This window comes from Typopeltis vanoorti, chromosome 20 (assembly GCF_054136105.1).
Source record: "Typopeltis vanoorti isolate ZY-2024b chromosome 20, IOZ_Tvanoo_1.0, whole genome shotgun sequence".
NCBI classification, from domain to species: domain Eukaryota; kingdom Metazoa; phylum Arthropoda; class Arachnida; order Uropygi; family Thelyphonidae; genus Typopeltis; species Typopeltis vanoorti.
In genome coordinates this window covers 83,719,584-83,741,143 of record NC_143568.1, presented here as the reverse complement: position 1 = coordinate 83,741,143, position 21,560 = coordinate 83,719,584, and the positions used below count along the sequence as shown (strand labels likewise).

At 34.2% G+C, this 21,560-nt stretch overlaps 1 protein-coding gene across 2 annotated transcripts in view; it reads left to right on the top strand.

The window, feature by feature from the left end:
- Window positions 1-18,302, top strand: part of MED31 (mediator complex subunit 31) — a 67,157-nt gene extending 48,855 nt beyond the window's left edge. For both annotated transcript variants that reach the window (XM_090410317.1, XM_090410318.1), the window contains one exon: window positions 17,751-18,302. In XM_090410317.1, the coding sequence (XP_090266443.1) occupies window positions 17,751-17,949 (199 nt within the window). In that variant the 3' untranslated portion in view covers window positions 17,950-18,302. The remainder of the gene's footprint in view (window positions 1-17,750) is intronic.
- The last annotated feature ends 3,258 nt before the right edge of the window (window positions 18,303-21,560 follow it).

Here is a 21,560-nt window from a genome sequence, read left to right as displayed (position 1 = left end):
TATAATTCTTAATTTAATGTCACAAGTGTCTCAAGAATAAATATAGCATGAGATAAAAACTTCAACTTCACCTGTCTACACCAAAGCATGCAATAACTTAAATAATATATATAGCACAAAGAGCCCACTAAATATGGTAAATAGTTATGCGCTAATGGATAAAGATTAATGTTTAGTAATATAGGGTCTTTTATTCATGAATGCTGTGATATATATTTCCAGCATATGAAAAAAAAAGGATATATTAGAAAAAATAATTAAGAAGAATGCTATATTTGGTTGAAATATTTGAATTACTGAAAGTTGTAATTAATTGAACTGTTATTAATAAGTCTCGTGAAGATGGGAAAAATATAAAGGAGAGAAAGAACAGGTGTGAATATAAATACTTTCATTACTGGCAAATGGATTATTAATAATTAACATTTGTGATATTATATAGTGTCCTGTAGGTTGCTGGGTGGAGCAAATAGCATGTCATCCTATAAGTTCTAGAAATATGTGAATTTATGATGGAACTGACATTAAAAACCTGTGTAGAGATTTGTTTGCAAAGTATTAATAACTAACCAAAAATAAGCAGCTATGGTACACATTTGGTAACTCATTAAATAACTTTACAGAGGTGCTAATCCAACGAACTAATAATGTTGATCAAGTGATTAATTTAGGAGTGTCAAAACAAACACATCAATTTCCCCCCCCCTCCCGACACAATTTGTTTACAATTAAAAGAACTGTCAAGATATGTGGTGCATCCGAATCATGAAATTTCTGCAGGGCACAGTGTTTTCTCTTGCCCTTCCGGATAGTTTGGGTAATGGCTTGCTTTCATCTTTTGAGAGTAGAGCAGTTCTGCTGGGTAAAGAGGTTCTTACCTGTCACTGAGTGGGGCCACTGCTGAGTTTCCTGTCCTGGAGTGATTCAGGTCAGGAGTGATGAGTTTAGTAGTGATCCTTTAGGATCACTCAATGAGATTTAGGGTGATCTTGTAGATTACTCAGAGTTTTTGGAGAGGTACCCTTGCACTTTTACAGTACCTCAAAGGTCAAAACTGGGTCTGGGTAGTGGCCCTTCACATAATGCATAGCATTATACACACCAGGATGTATGCTTTGCATTATGGGATGCTAAGGCAATTAATGTGAACTCATTTGCCTCTATATGCCAATTAGTCTAGTAGTGAAGATGTTTGCATGCAAATCCATTATCCTAGCATATGCTAGGATAATGGATTAAACAAGAATATAATTTCTTGGCATTTTTGATTTAATAACAGCTTTTTTATGCCAACTAGTATGGTCTAACTCAGTTGGATCCACCCATATGGTTAATAATAACTATACAATTTTTCATTTTAAGCAAAATATTATTATTAAGAGAAATCTCCAGGGAGTCAGGGTCAGAGGTTCTTACTCATCGAGGAAGGCCACATACTTAAATATAGTGTGTACTATATCATTTAAATAAGTCTCTACCATACATACTATATGCTATATTTTGTAATAAATTTAGTTTAATCCTTTATCCAAGCGTGAGCAAACAAAGTTTGCGCCTGAAAGTATCTTCAGGACTGGGGTAAGCCCAAGTGGAGATACCAGGCAGAAAAGGCAGTTTCGACCTTTATTGAGGTCTCTTCAGTGGGAGCCAGGCCCAAGTGGAGATACCAGGCAGAAGCATTAGCAAGGTCATCTCTACCTATAGGAGTTACCAAACAGTGTGTCAGCTTTTTATTAAATTACTCTGGATTTAGAGAAAGATATTGAGAGTTTATTTTTCACTTGGTTAGACTATAATAAATTTAGTTTAATCCTTTATCTAAGTGTGAGCAAACAAAGTTTGCGACAGAAAGTATCTTCGGGACTGGGGTAAGGTGGTACAACACCAGGCTACTTGTTGCAAAGGTGGAGCAAGCTAACATGCAAAACACATCTCCTTGCAGATATGTCTAATGTTATGCATTAAGGGAAGGGCCACTACCCAGACTAGTTTCAACCTTTATTGAGGTCTCTTCAGTGGGAGCCAGGCCCAAGTGGAGATACCAGGCAGAAGCATTAACAAGGTCATCTCTACCTATAGGAGTTGCCAAACAGTGTGCCACCTTTTTAATAAATTATTCTGGATTTAGAGAAAGATGTTGAAAGTTTATTTTTCAGTTGGTTAGACTATAATAAATTGAGTTTAATCCTTTATCCAAGTGTGAGCAAACAAAGTTTGCTCACACTTACCCCAGTCCTGAAGATAATTTCAGGTGCAAACTTTATTTGCTCACACTTGTATAAAGGATTAAACTAAATTTATTATAGTCTGTGAAATATAAATTTTCAACATCTTTCTCTAAATCCAGAGTAATTTATTAAAAAGGTGGCACACCGTTTGGCAATTCCTATAGGTAGAGATGACCTTTTTAATGCTTCTGCCTGGTATCTCCACTTGGGCCTGGCTCCCACTGAAGAGACCTCAATAAAGGTCAAAACTACTCTGGGTAGTGACCATTCCCTTAATGCATAACATTAGACATATCTGCAAGGAGATGTGTTTTGTATTATGGGAGATACTGAGATATGAGTGATGTTAGTTTGCTCCACCTTTGCAACGAGTTGCCTAGTGTTCCACCTTACCCCAGTCCTGAAGATACTTTCAGGCACAAACTTTGTTTGCTCACACTTGGATAAAGGATTAAACTAAATTTATTATAGTCTAACCAAGTGAAAAATAAACTTTCAATGCTATATTTTGGTTGAAATGCTAAAAATTTTGTTATTATTAGCTATATGGGCAGATCTAACTAAGTTAGACCATACTAGTTTGCATAATAGTGTTATGTTAGTTGAAGTAATCTGTAAATTCAGTTAGTATCTTGTTCTCCTTCTAGCTGAAGCAACTTACAGCCAAATCTTGTAACTGATACATAACCCTCCATACATTTAATGAATCTTCCTTGAATACCTTTTCATTCTTTTATTTGTTCATGATCTAGGTTAGCTTCTTTTAACTAAACTTGACCTCTATTATTTCATATCAGCAGGGAGAGATTTTACTCTTAATATTTGGAACCACAATTTATGAATATAATCATAGTTACATGTACTCCTATGTGACTCTTAGAAATAATACTTCTCATTATTTACTGTGAGACATTTCTTTATCCATTTCACTAAATGTTGTCAGAACCTGTTTGGTACATTTTAATCAGCCAGGCATATATAGAACACAAAGGCTGCTAAAATCTAAATTAAATCACAATCATATAGCCATTACAGTAATCTTTTCCTTCAGTTTTACATGGTAATTAGTGTTCATTTCAGACAATACTCCAGATGATGACCTTAAAATGAAGGTTGAAACGTCGGGAAATTAAAGTAATTATTTCATTACAGTGATCTGTTTTCTTGGTCTCTCTTCATAGAAAATCGGTAGATATTTTGAAAAACCATGCACAGCTCAATAAGCAATTCCTATTAAAAACGTTTTGGATGTAAATCTTAAAATTTCAGTTGTAAATTTTTCCTGTAGAATTCTTGATATTAAGTTCATGTTTGTTTACTCATTCTTTTTTTTCCATATCTGTAAAAACTTAAAATTCAGATTACTTTTCCATGTTTTGTTTTCTTGGTTAATGACAGTTTGTATTTATCATATTTAATCAGCAGATTTTATTTTTCAAATCTGTCTTTCTCTCAGTGTTTTTTATTGTAAATATCTTCAAGAAATATAAGCTGCTAATGCCCTTAGTTAAGGTCAGAGTTTAGGTATAGCAAATCCCACTATGTTTTAAAAGTTAACAAAATTAGCCACAAAAATTCATAAATCCTATACTCGCTTATCCCATAGTCAATAATATACAGTCTCACTTCCCAACAGTTAGCAAAACCACTTACTTCTCTCATAGGTAATGCCTCTACTTAAAAACTGTTCATTTCACATCTTTAAAAATTCAGACATCATGGTTAGTTTGGATATCTAATTTTTATTTGTTAATTGTATCACTAATAAAGACTTGATTTAATAAAGTCAACCCCCCCCCTCCCCTTCAACACCTTTTTGAATTATTGAAATTTACTGTGTGGGTTACTTTATTTGGAGAAAAAAAAACTACAAATAATTTAATGGTACTGCAGAGAGGGTTCTCCCCCCCCCTTTTATTTGGTTAATTTTTACATAGAGCATTGTTAGAACAAAGTGCTTAGCTACTTTCAAATCTATAATCTGGCTGTGTTTGTATGATACATTTGCCATTTGGTATCCTAGAAAAGATAGTTGAGATTCTTTTGTAACTCATCACAGCCAACACCCTAAAATACACTTCACATTAGAAAAATAATCAAGTAACTATCTGCTCTTTCTTGACAGACTAATCATGTCTTTCAAATGGTTCACTATCTTTTTCTAGAAAAAGATAGTAAACAATAATTTTTTTTATATAGAAAGCCAACACACATGCTCAGTAGAAGATACTGAAGATACTTGCATAAGCATTCATGCTGCCACCATCATCTAGCCCAACATTAAGGGATCCTAAGAATACTAAGTCATAAAGCCAAATTCAATTACCTTTGCCACATTTTTTGGACAATGGCTATTATCATCAAATTCCTGACATTTACCCTCAAAGGGTGTACAGGATATGATAGTACTACATGAAAAATTTACATCATTACTAACTTCCTACGTACAATTTTCTGCCAAATCAATCTGTTACCTGTCAAAGCTACAACATTGTCAGATCTTATATTTATATATCTATCTTCTAAGGCACTTTTTACCGTATCAATCTACCTATATCTTGGTCTTCCTCTAGGTCTTTTTCCTGCCAACCTTGCAGAGAACACTTGTTTGGCTAATCTTTCCTCGCTCATTCTGTTTAAGTGACCATACCACCTGACTTTAGCTCTGCTCACACATTCCTGGATGCTGACGATATCAAGTTCTTTCCTAAATTCCTCATTTTTAATATGATATTGCCATTGATGCCATCTGCTCAGGAAACTCGTGTTTGCAGCCTCTAGTCTTTGGTCAAGTGTTTTACTTCCAACCTAGCTCTCAGATCCATAAGTTAAAACTGGTTTGAACACTGTCTTGTATACAGTTAATTTAGTGTTCTGACTAATTTCTCTCTTATTCCATATAAATTTATTCAGTTGACTTCCTACCATACCAGCTTCGTTGATTCTGTTGTCTATTTCCATATTTAATTTACCATCTTCAGTAAAAATCGTCCTAAGTAGCTGAAATGTTTTACTTGTTCTTTGGGTTCTCCATTCATAACACAGTTGAAATTTTCAATGATTCTGCTTATTTTCATTGTCTTTGTCTTTTTATTGCTGACCTTCATACCATATCTATTACAACAGCTATTCAATTTAGTCACAGAATCTTGCAGACTTGTAGCGGATTTATTTAGAAGTATAACATCGTCCGCATAAAGCAATGAGCTGACATTAACATATCCATTTTGATATCATGTTTAATATCGCTTTCAATCATAATGTGATCCATATAGATAATGAATAACAGAGGGGATAATGTACATCCTTGTTTCACACCAGATTTAACATTAAACCTCCTTCCTGTACTTCCTTCAATTCTAACTGCTGACTTACAACTCAAATAAAGACTAAGTATTGTTTGATATAATGATCCACTGACACCATACAACTGTAGCGTTTTGAATAGCTTCTCTCTTAGCACCTTGTCATATGCTTTTCCAGATCTACAAAACTTAAATACAGATTTTTGTTATATTTCCATGACTTTTCTATTATTTGTCGTAAAGTGAAGATCTGATCCTGACAGCCTCTATTTGGCCTGAATCCAGCTTGTTCCTCACCAAGCTTCTCTTCCACAATTCTTCTCAACCGTTTCTCAAGTATACTGGCATAAATCTTACCAGGAACACTCAGTAGAGAAATACCTTTGTAATTTTCACATTCAGTTTTATTTCCCTTTTTATATATGGGTACTATGAGAGCTCTATTCCAATCATCTGGAATTTGTCCTTCTGTCCAGTCCCTCTGAACTATGCAGTGTAGCCACTGTAAAACTTTTATACCTCCATACTTGAGCATTTCTGGTCTAATATCATCTACTCCAGATGCCTTTCCACATTTCAGACTTTTGATGGGTTTTTCTACTTCAAGCATGGATATGTATTCCTGACTGTATGCCTGTTGAGTGTTTTTTACCACTGTACTGTCATCACTGCTTGTTTAATTTAGCAGTTTTTCAAAGTAATTACTCCATACTTCAAGGATCTCTTTTTCTCCCGTTTTCATGTCACCTTTATCATCTCTCTTTCCTCCATTTCTAAGCTTCTTCAACAACCTCCAGAATATTTTGCCACCTTCTTGATATTTATTTTTTATGTTCTTACCAAAGTCTTCCCATGACTTTTTTTTAGTTAGTTTTACACAGTGTTTAGCTTTCTTACATTTGTCTGTATTCTCTAAGAGCACAAGCTGACTTATTTGCCAGGAGTTTTTGATATACTTTCTTCTTTTCCTTCACTGCCTGTTTAGCTTCCTGTGTCGACCATGGAGTTCTGATTTTTCTGTCCTTACAGACAACCTCACCACATGCCTCTCTGGCAGAATCAGTCAATGTTTTCTTCAAAGCTTGCCACTGAATCTCCAAGGTTTGATTCCTGTTCTCAAACTCTTTCATTTTTTTCTTGAGTAATGTTTGTATAATGTTAGTCTACAGTTCACATCTGAGAACTGCTCAACTTTTATTCATTTTAAAACATTCTTACATGTTCTTTTCAATATGAAATTCTATTTTATCCTGCTTAAGACTAAATGGTGATCACTTCCAATTTCAAATCCTCTGTACACTAGTCTCCTGCACCAAGGAGAAAACATCACTATCAACCATAATAATGGCAAATACTTGTTGGATTTCTGCTCAAGACATGGACTGGTTATTACTAACACCATGTTCCAACATAAAAATGTGCACAAATTCACATGAAGAGAAGAGGCAAGGAATAAGAAAAGTCTCATTGACTATATTATTGTTGACAATGGCTATATCTCTTACAAAAAAATAGATAAAACACTACATGCTTTCTCCTCTACCCCAGTACACACAAGATAAAACATCACTCTTCCTTTCCATATCTAGGATACAGCTGAAATAAACATATAAAGGAATAAAGAAATGTAACCTTCCACATTGAAATTGCACTTCAAACTAGCAACCCTGATCCCCCTCTCACCAAAGGACAAACCCCATTCTTTATGACATCCTGGAGTGCTTGTGAATGTAACATGGCCTACTATGGATAAAAGGAAGAATTGTTGATACCTGCCTCAGAGAACACAAGAAAGAAGTTTGTTACCATCATTATTGCAAGTTAAGAATGGCAGATAATGCTTTGTGAAGACATCCTTTCACACAGGATTAAATGGAAGAAGACCAGTATGATTTATAGAACTTACTGATCCCATATGTTGAGGAATTTTTAGTCTTGTGCAACATGGTCATCTCAAAATCCACTGCTGTCATTGGTTTAACTATAGATTATCAAACCTAGATTAAATAAAAATTTACATCACTATTTACTCTTGATTTTTCAGTGGTGCAATTCACCTGTATAATTTCAGATTTAAATTTTTACTTCCTTCTAATGTATCTCAGAATTTCTTTAATTTTACTTCTAAATAGAATCTTTTGTATTCTGTACAACATTCCTCTGTTCACTTCAACTTAATGTACTTTGAATTTATCATACCATCAGATCTCCATAAATTGTAATGGTACTGCCTGTTACAACTTCTTGTTTTGTCATCTGAAGTGTTAGTAGAATTAACTTGATGAAACTTAAAGATTTTAGTCTCTACAAGTCCCTACTTGTAGGGACTAAATGTCCCTAACTGCTAAATCACCATTACTAATTTAATTATTATTATATGGGCACTGCATGGAGTCCGAAGACTCATTATGGGAGACCCAATCTATCATACCTCTCCTTGAACCCATTAATAAACAAGCACTCACAACTGACTGTGGCATTCCATTCATTCACCACTCTCCAATCAAAAAATCTAGTCCTCACACCCCTACTGACCACACCTTTATTCAACTTCCAGGGATGACCTCTTGTTGTGATCTCTCTAGCCAAGTGCTGAAACATTTCCCCTGCATCTATCCTATAAAATCCTTTAAGCAACCTAAATGTTTCTATCATATCATCTCTTTTTCTCCTATCAACCAATTTCTGCAATCCACACCTTCAATCTGTCCTCATAGGGAACATTCAACAGGCCATCACCATCTTGATCACTCGCCTCTGAATCCTCTCCACTGCTTCCACATCTCCAGGATGACCAGACTTGAGCACAGTAATCCAGATGTGGGTGTATCAGGGCCTTATAAAGAGGAATTACAACTTCCTTATCTCTACTTGTTAATGTGTTCTTCACTAGCTAAGTGATTTTATGTGTTACCTTAGCAATATGTCCTCTAAACTTTAACTCTGTCTACCACCACCCTAAATCTCTAGCTTCATCTATTTCCAGTGCCATCACTGCCATCAGTGTGATAAAGGGCTTGTAATCTATTTATCCCCAAATGCATAACTTTATATTTCTCTACATTAAACTAATACCTATTAATTTTTGCCCATACTAACAGCCTATTTAAACAGTCCTGCAAGCTCTCCACATCACCTTGATTAACTATTACTCTATCTAATTTCACATCATCAGCAAACAACTAAATATTTCCTTTCAGGTTATTTCCTATATCATTTATGTACAAATTAAACAGCAATGGTTCCAGCGCTGAACCTTGTGGCACACCGCTAGTCACTTGTTTTTGCTTCGATTCTGCCCCTCCATATACCACTTTTTGATATCTGTCAATCAGCCACCCTCTTATCCACTTAACCAGTGTCATATCCATCCCCATTTGTTATAATTTGTGTAACAGTGTTCACGTGAAATTCTGTCAAATGCCTTTGCAAAATCATCGTGTAGCCTTTTCCTTTATCCAACTCAGCTGTTACTCAATTATAAAAAGTTAATAAATTACTCAGGCATGACCAACCCTTCACAAAGCCATGTTGATCCTTAGTATCATATTTTTATCTACCCATTCTTGAAGTCTGTTTTTTACCAATTTTTCTAGTACTTTTACCACCACGCCTGAGATACTGATTGGTATATAATTTGCTACTGTAGTCTTAGAACCTTCCTTATGCAAAGGAATAATTTTGCCCTCTTTCCACTCGCTTGGAACTCTACCAGAGCTGAGACTTAAACAGCTTAGTCAAAGGCTTTGCCCTTGCACATTCTTGCAAAACCCTAGCTGATATATCATCTAATCCCATAATTTACTTTATAAATCATCTTCATAAGTCTCATCCCCTAGTGATTTACAATTATCAGATCACTTTTACAGTTAATGTGATTAACTAATCCAGTATTAGGTTTATCTTTGGTTAACTTCCCTTCAAATTTTATAGCTGTGATACTGCACAGCAAAATATTGCAATTTTGCTGTGCAGTATCTTTTTGCAATTTTGCGATTTTCTATTTTGCATTTTCAATACAGTGTTTTCACATTGGCCTAATATGTTGCTCTCTATTTCACGTGATTCACAATCCCTGTCATGTTATGTTGCAGTTCCTTCTGAACCAGTCTAACTCTTCAGGATAACTCAACTGTATTTGTTTTCTTTAGTTTTCTACCTGTCTCTGATATAATAATTAAGATCAAAAATTTAATCTAAATGAAACTAAATTCTTAACTAAACATGTTATTTATACCTTTCTTCTTAAATACTAATATTTTGAAACATTGAAATTATTAACAGTTTTCCCTGAATGTGTGTTTTTGCCAAATTAAACAATTGAAGTAGAGTTCAGAAAAACAAATATTTCTGCTATTTCTCTCTCATATACGTATTATGTATATTTTACTTGTCTGTTATTTGATTATTAAACATAGCCTGATGAGTTGGATCACAAAACGTAATGCGTTAATTTGTGTATGAAATGCTTAACAATATATGCATAAAAATTTTGTTTAGTAGCATTTAAGACAAAAGCACTATCATGCTACTTTTATGCAGTTTATCAGTGTAATTCATGTTATTTCTCCAAAAATATTGTGTATTTTACTTATCTGTAATTGAATATTCGAAAGTAGAGGATATGTGGGAATGATGCAGAGAAATGTCAAAATGGGGAATTGGTCAGTAAAACTTATTGGTGCTTATGGTCTAACAGAAGTAGAGAAATGTTTTTGATCATTAAAAAAGGGAACTGATACAAACAAAAAGGAAAAAAGTTAGTCTTTGTTGAAGATCTAAATGTAAAATATTTTTTGAGAAAACAGCAAGGCTACTAATAATGGCAAGTACCTGCTGTATTTCTGTTCAGAACATGGAATAGTCATTACTAATAGCATGTTCCAACTTAAAGATGTGCACAAACTCACAGGAAAGAAGAAACAAAAATCTTGACTACGTTATTATTGACTGTGATATCTTTAAGCTAAGTCAGGGCACAATGCTATACAGGGGTTTCAAAATAGGAAATTATCACTATTTAGTTTTGAATAGGATAAGAATGAATTTCATATTGAAATTCCTCTCCGCTCTCCAGCCAAAAGGCTGCGGGTTTGAATCGCGCCATGGGTGTGGATGTTTGTGATTGTCGTTAAAATACTGATGAAGGTTGTTGTGTTTGGTGGAGAAGGAGAGTTATTAACACCCTCCAGGTGTTAATAATACATAACACCTGGAGGTGTTACGTAATAATAATACTAATAAAAACTATGTAAAAGTATTAAAAAGAATCAAAGTTGAGTAGGTTTTGAAGGTGAAATGACTCAGGTATGTATATCATTGCAGAAGAAATATTATTTCTTCTGCAAGATATTGCTGCTCTTGTTTTAAAAGCCAAACCTTGGAGATTCAGTGGTAGACCCTGAAGAAAACATTGATTTATCTAGAGAGAGAGAGAGAGAGTGAGAGATGTAAAGTTGTCTGCAAGGATAGGAAAATCAGAGCTGCATGGTGGACTCATGAAGTTAGAGGCTCCCTCCAGGAAAAGAAAAAGCATATCGAAAGTTCCTGGCAAATAAGTCAGCATATGTTCTGAGAAAAATGTGAGAAAGCAAAGCAATATGTAAAAGCAGCTTTTAAAAAAAAAAAAAAAAAAAAAAAAAAAAAGCCATGAGAAGACTGGTAAGAATATGCAAGACAAATATCAGGATGGTGCCAGAATGTTCTAAAGGCTATGAAAAAGAAATTGAAATTGGGGAAGAGCATTGTAAAAGGAAAATCAAAGATGATAAAGGTGACATGAAAACTAAGATACAGAAATTTTAGATGTCTAGAGTAATTTGAAAGATTACTAACTGAAACTAGTGAAGAAAAGTCATAGGTCAAGCAGAATACAATCAGGATTACATATCATTACTTCAGGTTAAAAAGAACCCATCCCTGAACTGTGTAATGGCAACTGGAGTAAGATGGTATTTTATCATAAATGCTCAAACATGGAAGTATAAAAGTTTTTCAATTGTTGCACTGTATACACAATTCAGAAGGCTGAATTCCAGATGATTGTAGTAGAAATCAGATCTCATAGTACTTGTATATAAAAAGGGAAATAAAACAATGCAAGAATTATAGGAATTTCCCTACTAAGTGTTGTAGTTAAGATTTCTGCAACCATACTTGAGAAGAGATTGAACTCTAAGTTGTGTTCGGGCAAAATGGTGGTCAGGATCAGATCCTTACTTTAAGACAAATAATTTAGTCATGGGAATATAACAGGGGTGCTTAAGGGTCAAAGCTATATAACTGAGAGGAGACCTCCACATTGCCTTTAAAGGAATGCGGAGAACCGACCAAGGCTTCTAACCTAATGTCCAATCTTCACCTTCTCGTGGTGCACCCAGTTGAGTATCTACCTGGATACTGAACAAACGAGGACGGGCTGGCAATTTAGGATTTAGCCGACCAAATTGTATTCTTATTGGCTTAAACTAAAATACAAAATGATGGTACAACATGACAAAATTTCATGCCGACTGGGGCATCGCCCGGTTAAACAAAGCCCATTTTTGTTTTTGCCAGGGAACCAGGGCGAACAGCGAAAAGTCTGCTACTGGCACAAATCTGAAAACACACCCTAACTCAACATCACCAGAGTTAAAGATCGGTACTATCAACATAAGAAGCCTGAACAGCAAAGAAATGGAGCTAGCTGAGGAATTAGATAAGTACCAGATCAATATAATAGGGGTTGACTGAAACAAAAAAAACAAAAACTGGTGAGATCTTTCTGAGCAATAAATACAAAATGTTATATTCAGGCAATAACAATCAAGGAAAAGAAGGAGTAGTCTTAGTATTCAACACTAAATACGAGGCTAATCTTCTTGAATGGCAGGCAGTCTCAAGTAGAGTGATGTGGGCAAATATGAGAATGGGAACTGGACAATGAGACTTATTTGTACCTATGGTCCCACAGAAGGTTCTACTAAGGTAGAAGTGGAGGAATTTTTTTGATGCTTTAGAGAAAGCAACTGACACAATGAAAAATGAAATGTTAGTCCTTGTTGGGGATCTGAATAGCAGAGTAGTAAATGATTGTCAGACATACAAAAATATTTTGGGAAAATTTGGAGAAAAGAGCAAAGCTAATAATAATGGCAAATACCTGTTGGATTTCTGTTCAGAACATGGACTGGTTATTACTAACACCATGTTCCAACATAAAAATGTGCACAAATTCACATGGAGAGAAGAGGCAAGGAATAAGAAAAGTCTCATTGACTATGTTATTGTTGATAGTGATGTTTTCTCTCTGGTGCAGGACACCAGAGTGTACAGAGGATTTGAAATTGGAAGTGATCACTATTTAGTCTTAAGCAGGATAAAACTGAATTTCATATTGAAAAGAATAACATGTAAGAAAGTTTTAAAGCGAATAAAAGTTGAGCAGCTCTCAGATGTGAACTGTAGACTAAAACACAGAAAGATTATTGAAGAAAAAATGAAAGAGTTTGAGAACAGGAATCAAACCTTGGAGATTCAGTGGCAAGCCTTCAAGAAAACCCTGATTGATTCAGCTAGAGAGCCATATGGTGAAGTTGTCTGCAAATATAGAAAAATCAGAACTCCATGGTGGACACAGGAAGTTGAAGAGGCAGTGAAGGAAAAGAAGAAAGCATATCAAAAGTTCCTGGCAAATAAGTCAGATTCTGCTCTTAGAGAATACAGAGACAAATGTAAGAAAGCCATACACTGTAAAATTAGCTAAACAAAAGTCATGGGAGGACTTTGGCAAGAACATAAAAAATAAATATCAAGAAGGTGGCAAAATATTCTGGAGGTTGTTGAAGAAGCTTAGAAATGGAGGAAAGAGTGCTGTACAAGGAGTTAGAGATGATAAAGGTGACATGAAAAACAGGAGAAGAAGATATCCATGAAGTATGGAGTAATTACTTCGAAAAATTGATAAATTTTTCAATAAAGATTGGCATACAGTGAGGAATATATACTTGAAGTAGAAAAAGCCATCAAAGGCTTGAAATGTGGAAAGGCAACAGGAGTAGATATTTGATCAGAAATGATTAAGTATGGTGGTATAAAAGTTTTACAGTGGTTACACTGCATAGTTCAGAGGGCCTGGACAGATGGACAAATTCCAGATGATTGGAGTAGAGCTCTCGTAGTACCCATATATAAAAAGAGAAATAAAAGTGATTGTGAGAATTACAGAGGTATTTGCCTACTGAGTATTTCTGGTAAGATTCATGCCAGTATACTTGAGAAATGGTTGAGAAGGATTGTGGAAGAGAAGCTTGGTGAAGAACAAGCTGGATTCAGGCCAAATAGGCGCTGTCAGGATCAGATATTCACTTTACCACAAATAGTAGAAAAGTCATGGGAATATAACAAAGATCTGTATTTAAGTTTTGTAGATCTGGAAAAAGCATATGACAAGGTGCCAAGAGAGAAGCTATTCAATACGCTACAGTTCTATGGTGTCAATGGGGCATTATATCAACCAGTACTTAATTTTTATTTGAGTTGTAAGTCAGCAGTTAGAATTGAAGGAAGTACAGGAAGGTGGTTTAATGTTAAATCTGGTGTGAAACAAGGATATACATTATCCCCTCTGTTATTCATTATCTATATGGATCACATTATGATTGAAAGCGATATTAAACATGATATCAGAATGGATATGTTAATGATCAGCTCTTTGCTTTATGCGGACGATGTTATACTTATAAAGAAATCCGCTTCAAGTCTGCAAAATTCCCTGACTAAATTGAATAACTGTTGTAATAGATATGGTATGAAGGTCAGCAATAAAAAGACAAAGACAATGAAAATAGGCAGAATCGTTGAAAATGTCAACTGCGTTGTGAACGGAGAACGTGTGGAACAAATAAAACATTTCAGCTATTTAGGCATGCTTTTTAGTGTAGATGGTAATTTAAATATGGAAATAGCCAACAAAATCAACAAAGCTGGTATGGTAGAAAGTCAATTGAATAAATTCATATGGAATAAGAGAGAAATTAGTCGGAACAGTAAATTAGCTGTATAGAAGATAGTGATCAAACCAATTTTAACTTATGGATCTGAGAGCTGGATCAGAAGTAGAACACTTGACCAAAGACTAGAGACTGCAGATATAAGAGTCCTGAGAAAGATTAGGGGCGTGAACAGATGGCATCAATGGCAATATCATATTCAAAATGAGGATATTAGGAAAGAACTTGACATTGTCAGTATCCCGGAATACATTAGCAGAGCTAATCTCAGGTGGTATGGCGAGGAAAGATTAGCAAAACAAGTGTTCTCTGCCAGGTTGACAAGAAAACGACCCAGAGGAAGACCAAGATATAGGTGGATTGATACTGTACAAAGTGCCTTAGACGATAGAAATATAAGATCTATTAATGTTGGAGTCTTGATGAGTAACAGACTGTTTGGGAGGAAAATTGTAGATAAGAAGTTAGTAATGATGTAAATTTTTCATGTGGTACTATCATATCCTGTACACCCCTTGAGGGTAACATGGCAAGAATTTGATGATGATGGGAATATAACAGGGATCTGTATTTAAGTTTTGAAGATCTGTACCTATTTGTACCTATGGTCCCCTTCTGTGGGACCATAGGTACAAATAAGTCTCATTGTCCAGTTCCCATTCTCATATTTGCCCACATCACTCTACTTGAGACTGCCTGCCATTCAAGAAGATTAGCCTCGTATTTAGTGTTGAATACTAAGACAATTTCAAATTCCTGATTAATACCTTCATTTTATACAAAATTCTGCCAATGAAACCATCTATTCACCTCCCCAATTTTTCTGAAAACTCTCAGAGACAACAGATATGAGAGTTCTCAGAAAAATTGGGGAGGTGAGTAGATTGTTTCATTGGCAGAATTTTGTATAAAATGAAGATATTAATCAGGAATTTGAAATTGTTAGCATTTAGGAATGTGTGAGCAGAGCTAATCTCAGATTTTATAGGCCACTTAAAAAGAATGTGAGAAGAAAGGTTAGAAATTAATACGTTTAATGGGACATGTGTACTTGACATTATAAAGTAAACTTATGGCTTACACATGTAGCAAAAAAAATTATATAGAATTTTATTTAAAAACTCCAATATATCTCATCCAACATTATGTGGACTTTTTCAGGGAGACAGACTGTTAACATTCAAAAGATGAAACACCATAATGAGTCATAATTCATGTACATATTAGCTCATGTCTTGGTTGCAGCTGAAGTACATGATACTACACTATTCAAGTTCAAAAACAATTGTAAAAAGTTGCATAGGTTTTTTAAAAAAAAATTATGGACAGTTAAGTGATCATTTCCCAAAACTTGGATATTGGCATGCAGTCTGATCAGTTCAGGTTTGGACTGATTTCGTAGCGTTTCACATGTTTCTAGAAAAATACAATGAAATTTGAATGGAATTTGGAATGAAGTTTAGTCTGATTCCAGAGAATTCTGCTTAGTGTCAATAGCATGCGAAGCAGGGCCAGACTTGTCAGATTCCAGAAATCTAATGTAGTCTTGATATTCTTCAATTCTAATCAATGCAGAACAGCTAGTATATCCAAAATAACAAAAATGGTATGAGCAGGGTACTTGGTAGACACCAGGTAATGAAAGAGGTGGTAATGCATCCTTTGTGGATGGTAGACCATATTTAAATTCACCATCAATGCAAGTGATTTTAATTTGAATAATAAGTTTTTCAAGCAAATGGAAAGAACAGTGATGGGGACTCCTGTCTCACCAGCCTTAGCAGATTATTTTATGGAACATCTAGAAAACGAACTTTTTTGATATTATATTTCCTCAGCCTCATTACATTTTGTTGGTGATATATTCACGATCTGATTCAGAATTATTACAGTTCCTAGAGAAAATAAACTCCTTGCACACCCGTGTGAAGTTCACTATTGAATGTGAATCCAGTAACCAACTATCTTTTTGATACCTTAATTATTCCAAATCCCATAGGTCATGTTGAATTTTCAGTTTATCATAAGCCAAGCTTTACCTACCAGATACATTCACTCATCCTCCCATTCACAACAACAAATGGTCTTATACATAGAGCTAATATGCTCTGCTCTTCTGATCCCCTATTGTTAGATGAACTGAATAAAATTAAAAACAATCTAATACATAATGGACACAACAAAACTACTATTCAGAAGTTTATTGATAATTATCGTCCTTCCAGGAGACTAAAATCTTATGTGGAACAAATAGCAAGGGTTCTTCAAAAATTCAATCTATACACTTCCTTTGAACCAGCTCAGAAACTGTCTTCCATTCTACCATCCACAAAGGATGCATTACCACCTCTTTCCTTACCTAGGTGTTTATCAAGTACCCTGTTCATGCTATCTTTGTTATTTTGGACAGACTGGCTGTTCTGCATTGATTGGAATTGAAGAACATCAAGATTATATTATTTTTGGAATCCAACAAGTCCTTGCTTTGCATGCTATTGACATTAAATTTCTTCATTCTAGAAAGTTCAAATTCAATCATCTTTTCCTAGAAACATGTGAAATTACAGAATTATTCAAACCTGAACCAATCAGACTGCATGCTGATATCCAAGTTTTGGGAAATGATCACTATTAATTAATCATTATATATATTATATATAATTTTTTTTTTTAAGCTAAGCAACTTTTTGCAGTTCATGTACTTCAGCTGTGACTGAGACATGAGCTAATATTGAATTATGACTCATTCAGATTCATCTTTTGAATGTAGTTAACTCTGTCTCCCTGACAAAGTCTATGTAATGTTGGATGAAATATATTGGAGTTTTGAAATAAAATTCTATATAGTCTTTTGCTACATGTATAAGCCATAAAGTTACTTTAGAATAGTTTTCCAAATAGGTGTTTGATGCCAGAATGCTAGGGAAGAGATCCAGAGGAAGACCAAGATCTATGTAGATTGATGTAGTATTGGAGTTCTGGCAAATAAGACTAATTTGGAGGAAATTGCCAGTAGGAAGGTGGTAATAATGCTTTTTTGTAGTACTATCATAGTATCCTATACACCTCTTGAGGTGTTATCAGGGATTTGATGATGATGAATATGTTTAAAATGTTCCATGTTATAAATGTTGTGATTATGTTTCACAGAAACATTTGGCAATATATTCTGATACATCTTATTTATATTGCTAATATCCTAAATTTTTGTAATTTAATTTCAGGTATCCAATGTGTTTATATTTCTTGGAATTGTTACAGTATGAACACTTCAGGCGAGAAATAACTAGTGCTCAGTGTGCCAAATTTATTGATGATCAGCAGCTTCTACACTGGCAACATTACACACGAAAACGAACAAGATTATTACAACCACAGCATGAAACTAATCAAATAGTGACTCAGCCGACAGCTCCAAAATGAAAAATAAGTTCTCATGAAAATGAAAAATTTCACTCTTCAGAGGCAGTTCCAGAGTTCTGCTTTAAATTCGGGTGTCTATGATTATATAATCACGTTATGATTTACTTTAAAATTTACATGTATGTTAGATGTCACTTATTAATCACGTCAGCTGATTTAATGAGAAACATGGACATAATAAATTTGATTTCAGAAGGGGTCTGAATATTTTGTTATTTGAGGAATGCCTGTGGAATTGCTTTTTTGAACTTAAGTGTATGCAAATGTTCAATTTGCTTCAAAGCAATTAAGATTTGCTGACTGTATTTTTTATGTTCTCTCAAAAAAATAAAGATTACTGGTACTTTTGTATAGATGTATGTGTGCATGTTTTCTTAAAAAAAAAAAAAAAACTAATCCAAGTCCTCTTATCACTTACACAGTGTAGAAATTTACATGTTCAGAGTATGCTTTGTCTTTAAGAAATATACTTTCAAGATTACAGAACTGATATTTTGTGACTGTTGATTAGAACTAATATTTTGTATAAATAAGGAATTATATCAAGTACCATATTTCAGATTATTACTAAAAATACCAAATAGCATAAAACAGCAATTTATTAAATCACAATAAGTTTGATTATAGCATGCAATAATCTCCCTACCCATCACAATGTGTTTAGCCTTTGTGCAAAATGGATGCAAAGTGCACCACTGAAAGTGAAATACTATTGAAATAACATGAATGCAAAGTTGAATGTGGTTGATGGTCTTCATCTACCATGAGTATTTGGATAGTTAAATAAAGCTATTAGAAATTCTTAATCAAATTGAGTGACAATATTTTGTGTGAAAATCTTCAATAATAACATAATACATTTTGGTTATTAGACACAATTAGTGAAAAGAGCGAATTAAATATGTAAAGAGATAATAGAATTAGCAGAACTAGTGTGATGAGAGATCCCTATCCCCCCCCCCAAAAAAAAAGTGTGTGTGTGTGTGTGTGTGTGTGTGTGTGTGTGTGTGTGTGTGTGTGTGTGTGTGTGTGTGTGTGTGTGTGTGTGTGTGTGTGTGTGTGTGTGTGTGTGTGTGTGTGTGTGTGTGTGTGTGTGTGTAGAAAGATAGTAATCAAATCATAGTAGTGGTAAGCTAATTTAAAACTTATGGATCTGATTGGACCAAGACTAGAGCTAACTGATAGGAAATTAGGGAAGGAACATATGAAAAAAAAAAAAAAAATTATAAATGTTGAATCTCACTATAGCAAACACCATTAAAACACGCCTTACTCACTATAACTATCAAAAAATCTTAGGCACAGTGCAAAAAGAAAATTCACTATAGAAACTAACCATGATGAACTATTAGTGTGGTCTCTATGAACTTGCTAGTGAGAGTCAGCTACATTATGAATTTGACATTAGCATTGAAATGTGTATAAGCAGAGCATATTTTAAAGTGGTGTATGCATTTAACCAGAATGAGAAATGATTAGTAATAGCTTAAATATTGTTTTTAGCATATCACAAATGAACAAGAGGGATTGATGCATCTTGATCAGATTACTTTAAAAGATGTTAGTATAAGATTTAGTCACTTCAAATATCTAACGAATAACAGAATAGATTAGTTTTTAGAGGTACTTATTACAGAAAATATATGGACATGTAAGCATGAATATTAATAAACTATATTATCAGATATTTCAATCTGAAATTTATCATCATAATTTCAATTCAAAAAAGCAGAATAACAGCACTGGAATTCAAAAGAGTTGTATTCGAGAATGGTATAGTACAGTAGATATACAGTTGATACAAACACCGATTTAAAAAAAAAAATATATATATATATATATATATATATTTTTTCATAAGGATCACTTTCCAAATTTTTGGTAAGGAAATTGTCATTCCAGTTCAAATTAAGACAATGTGGTAGCACTTTGGCACTCTTTGAATAGGTGCTCACATGTAAAATGGCATTTTAAAAGATGTATCTTTGATCAGTACATTCTCTAGTCAGTGACGACTCCAAGCTGTGCTAGACCATATGTTTATAATTTCTTGTAAAGAATATAGGACTGATGTTCTTGAGGCCTCTTCTTAATTGAAGACTGTTTGTCCAAAATATGACAGTAAACAATCACGAGGAACCTGGTAAACACCTGGGCGCAGCAAAAAAGGAGGTTGATTATCCTTGGTGGAAGGTAGCATCAAGGTGAATTTATTGACAAGAAAGAAAATAGGCACAAATTATTACTTTTTTTTTTTACCTTGAAATTCATTCAAAGATTCCAGCACTATGGGATTGGAGTTCTTAAAACTGGCTTGTATGTATTAATGATGCACTTAATTTTCTTTGGGCTGAAGCCATTCCTATATGATTCCTTGAATAGTGCCATTGAGTTCTAGTTTTAGGTCATGGGTTTGAAGCAGATGTGTGTTGTATTAAGAAGCATTTTGATACATATTTTTTAAGACAGATCATGTGTAGTCATGTTACATATCTGAAGGCAGATTTTTGATATACTGAAGTTGTCAATATATCACACAAAGAGTAAGAGAGGAGGGTGTGCAGGAACACTAATTTTTTATTCCTTTTTATCTGTGCTGAATTTGATATGAGGATATAGGTTGTTGATTTTGATAAGGAATTAAGGTACATCATCTTCAGGTTTCCCCATTGTTCATGAGGAAATCGATCAATTTGACTATATTTGGAATAAATGTTTCAGACAACAGTTGAAGGGTTTCAGCCATTGCACATTAGTAAATAAAAACAATGTCAGAACTATGATATCTGTATGTTTTGCCAAGAAATTTTGATATATATATATATATACACATACACACGCATTCAGGATAGTCATTAAGACAACCTAAGAGCCAGGACAGAAATTGTATGTTTGTATCAGCCTTATATTATACTAAATCATACCACTTCAAACATGCAGCTCATATCTCTTGAAATTCATTGCTATTCTAATTTTTATTTTTTATAATCTTTAGTTCCACTGAAGATGATCTGTAAGTTTAAAATCACTGCTTGGTTGTATACCTTATTAATAAACTCTTTTGAGTTTGCATTCATATATTGTTCTTTTAAATAAAATATTTGAAAAAAAAAGATGATTGATAAAAGACCATTGGGGTGTTGTTACAAAGCTGGTTGATCGGTTGCATGATGCAGAAATGCATCAGCAAACAGATGATGGGTGCAAAAAAGAGTAATTATAATGGAAGACTTTAATTATTGAAATACTGATTCATCATCACAAACCATGGGCTCACTGCCCGTTGATGTCAGATGCCTGATTCGCTATCTTCTTCCACTTTTCTTTGTCCAGTGCACAGTATCGCAGTTTTTGTACACCCATTCCACACCAGTCTTTTATATCATCTATCCATTCTCTGCATGGTCTACCTCTTCTGTTTAAACCATCCAAAATACCAAACATAAATGTCTTTATCTTTCGGTCCTCACTCATTCTACAGATGTGTCCAAATAATTGCAGCTTCCGATTTATAATCTGCATTAGATTCTGTTTTGGTTGTATCTTCTGATAGAGCTCTTCATTGGTGATTTTCTGTACCCATCCTATTCTTAGATTCTTCCTGTAACAAG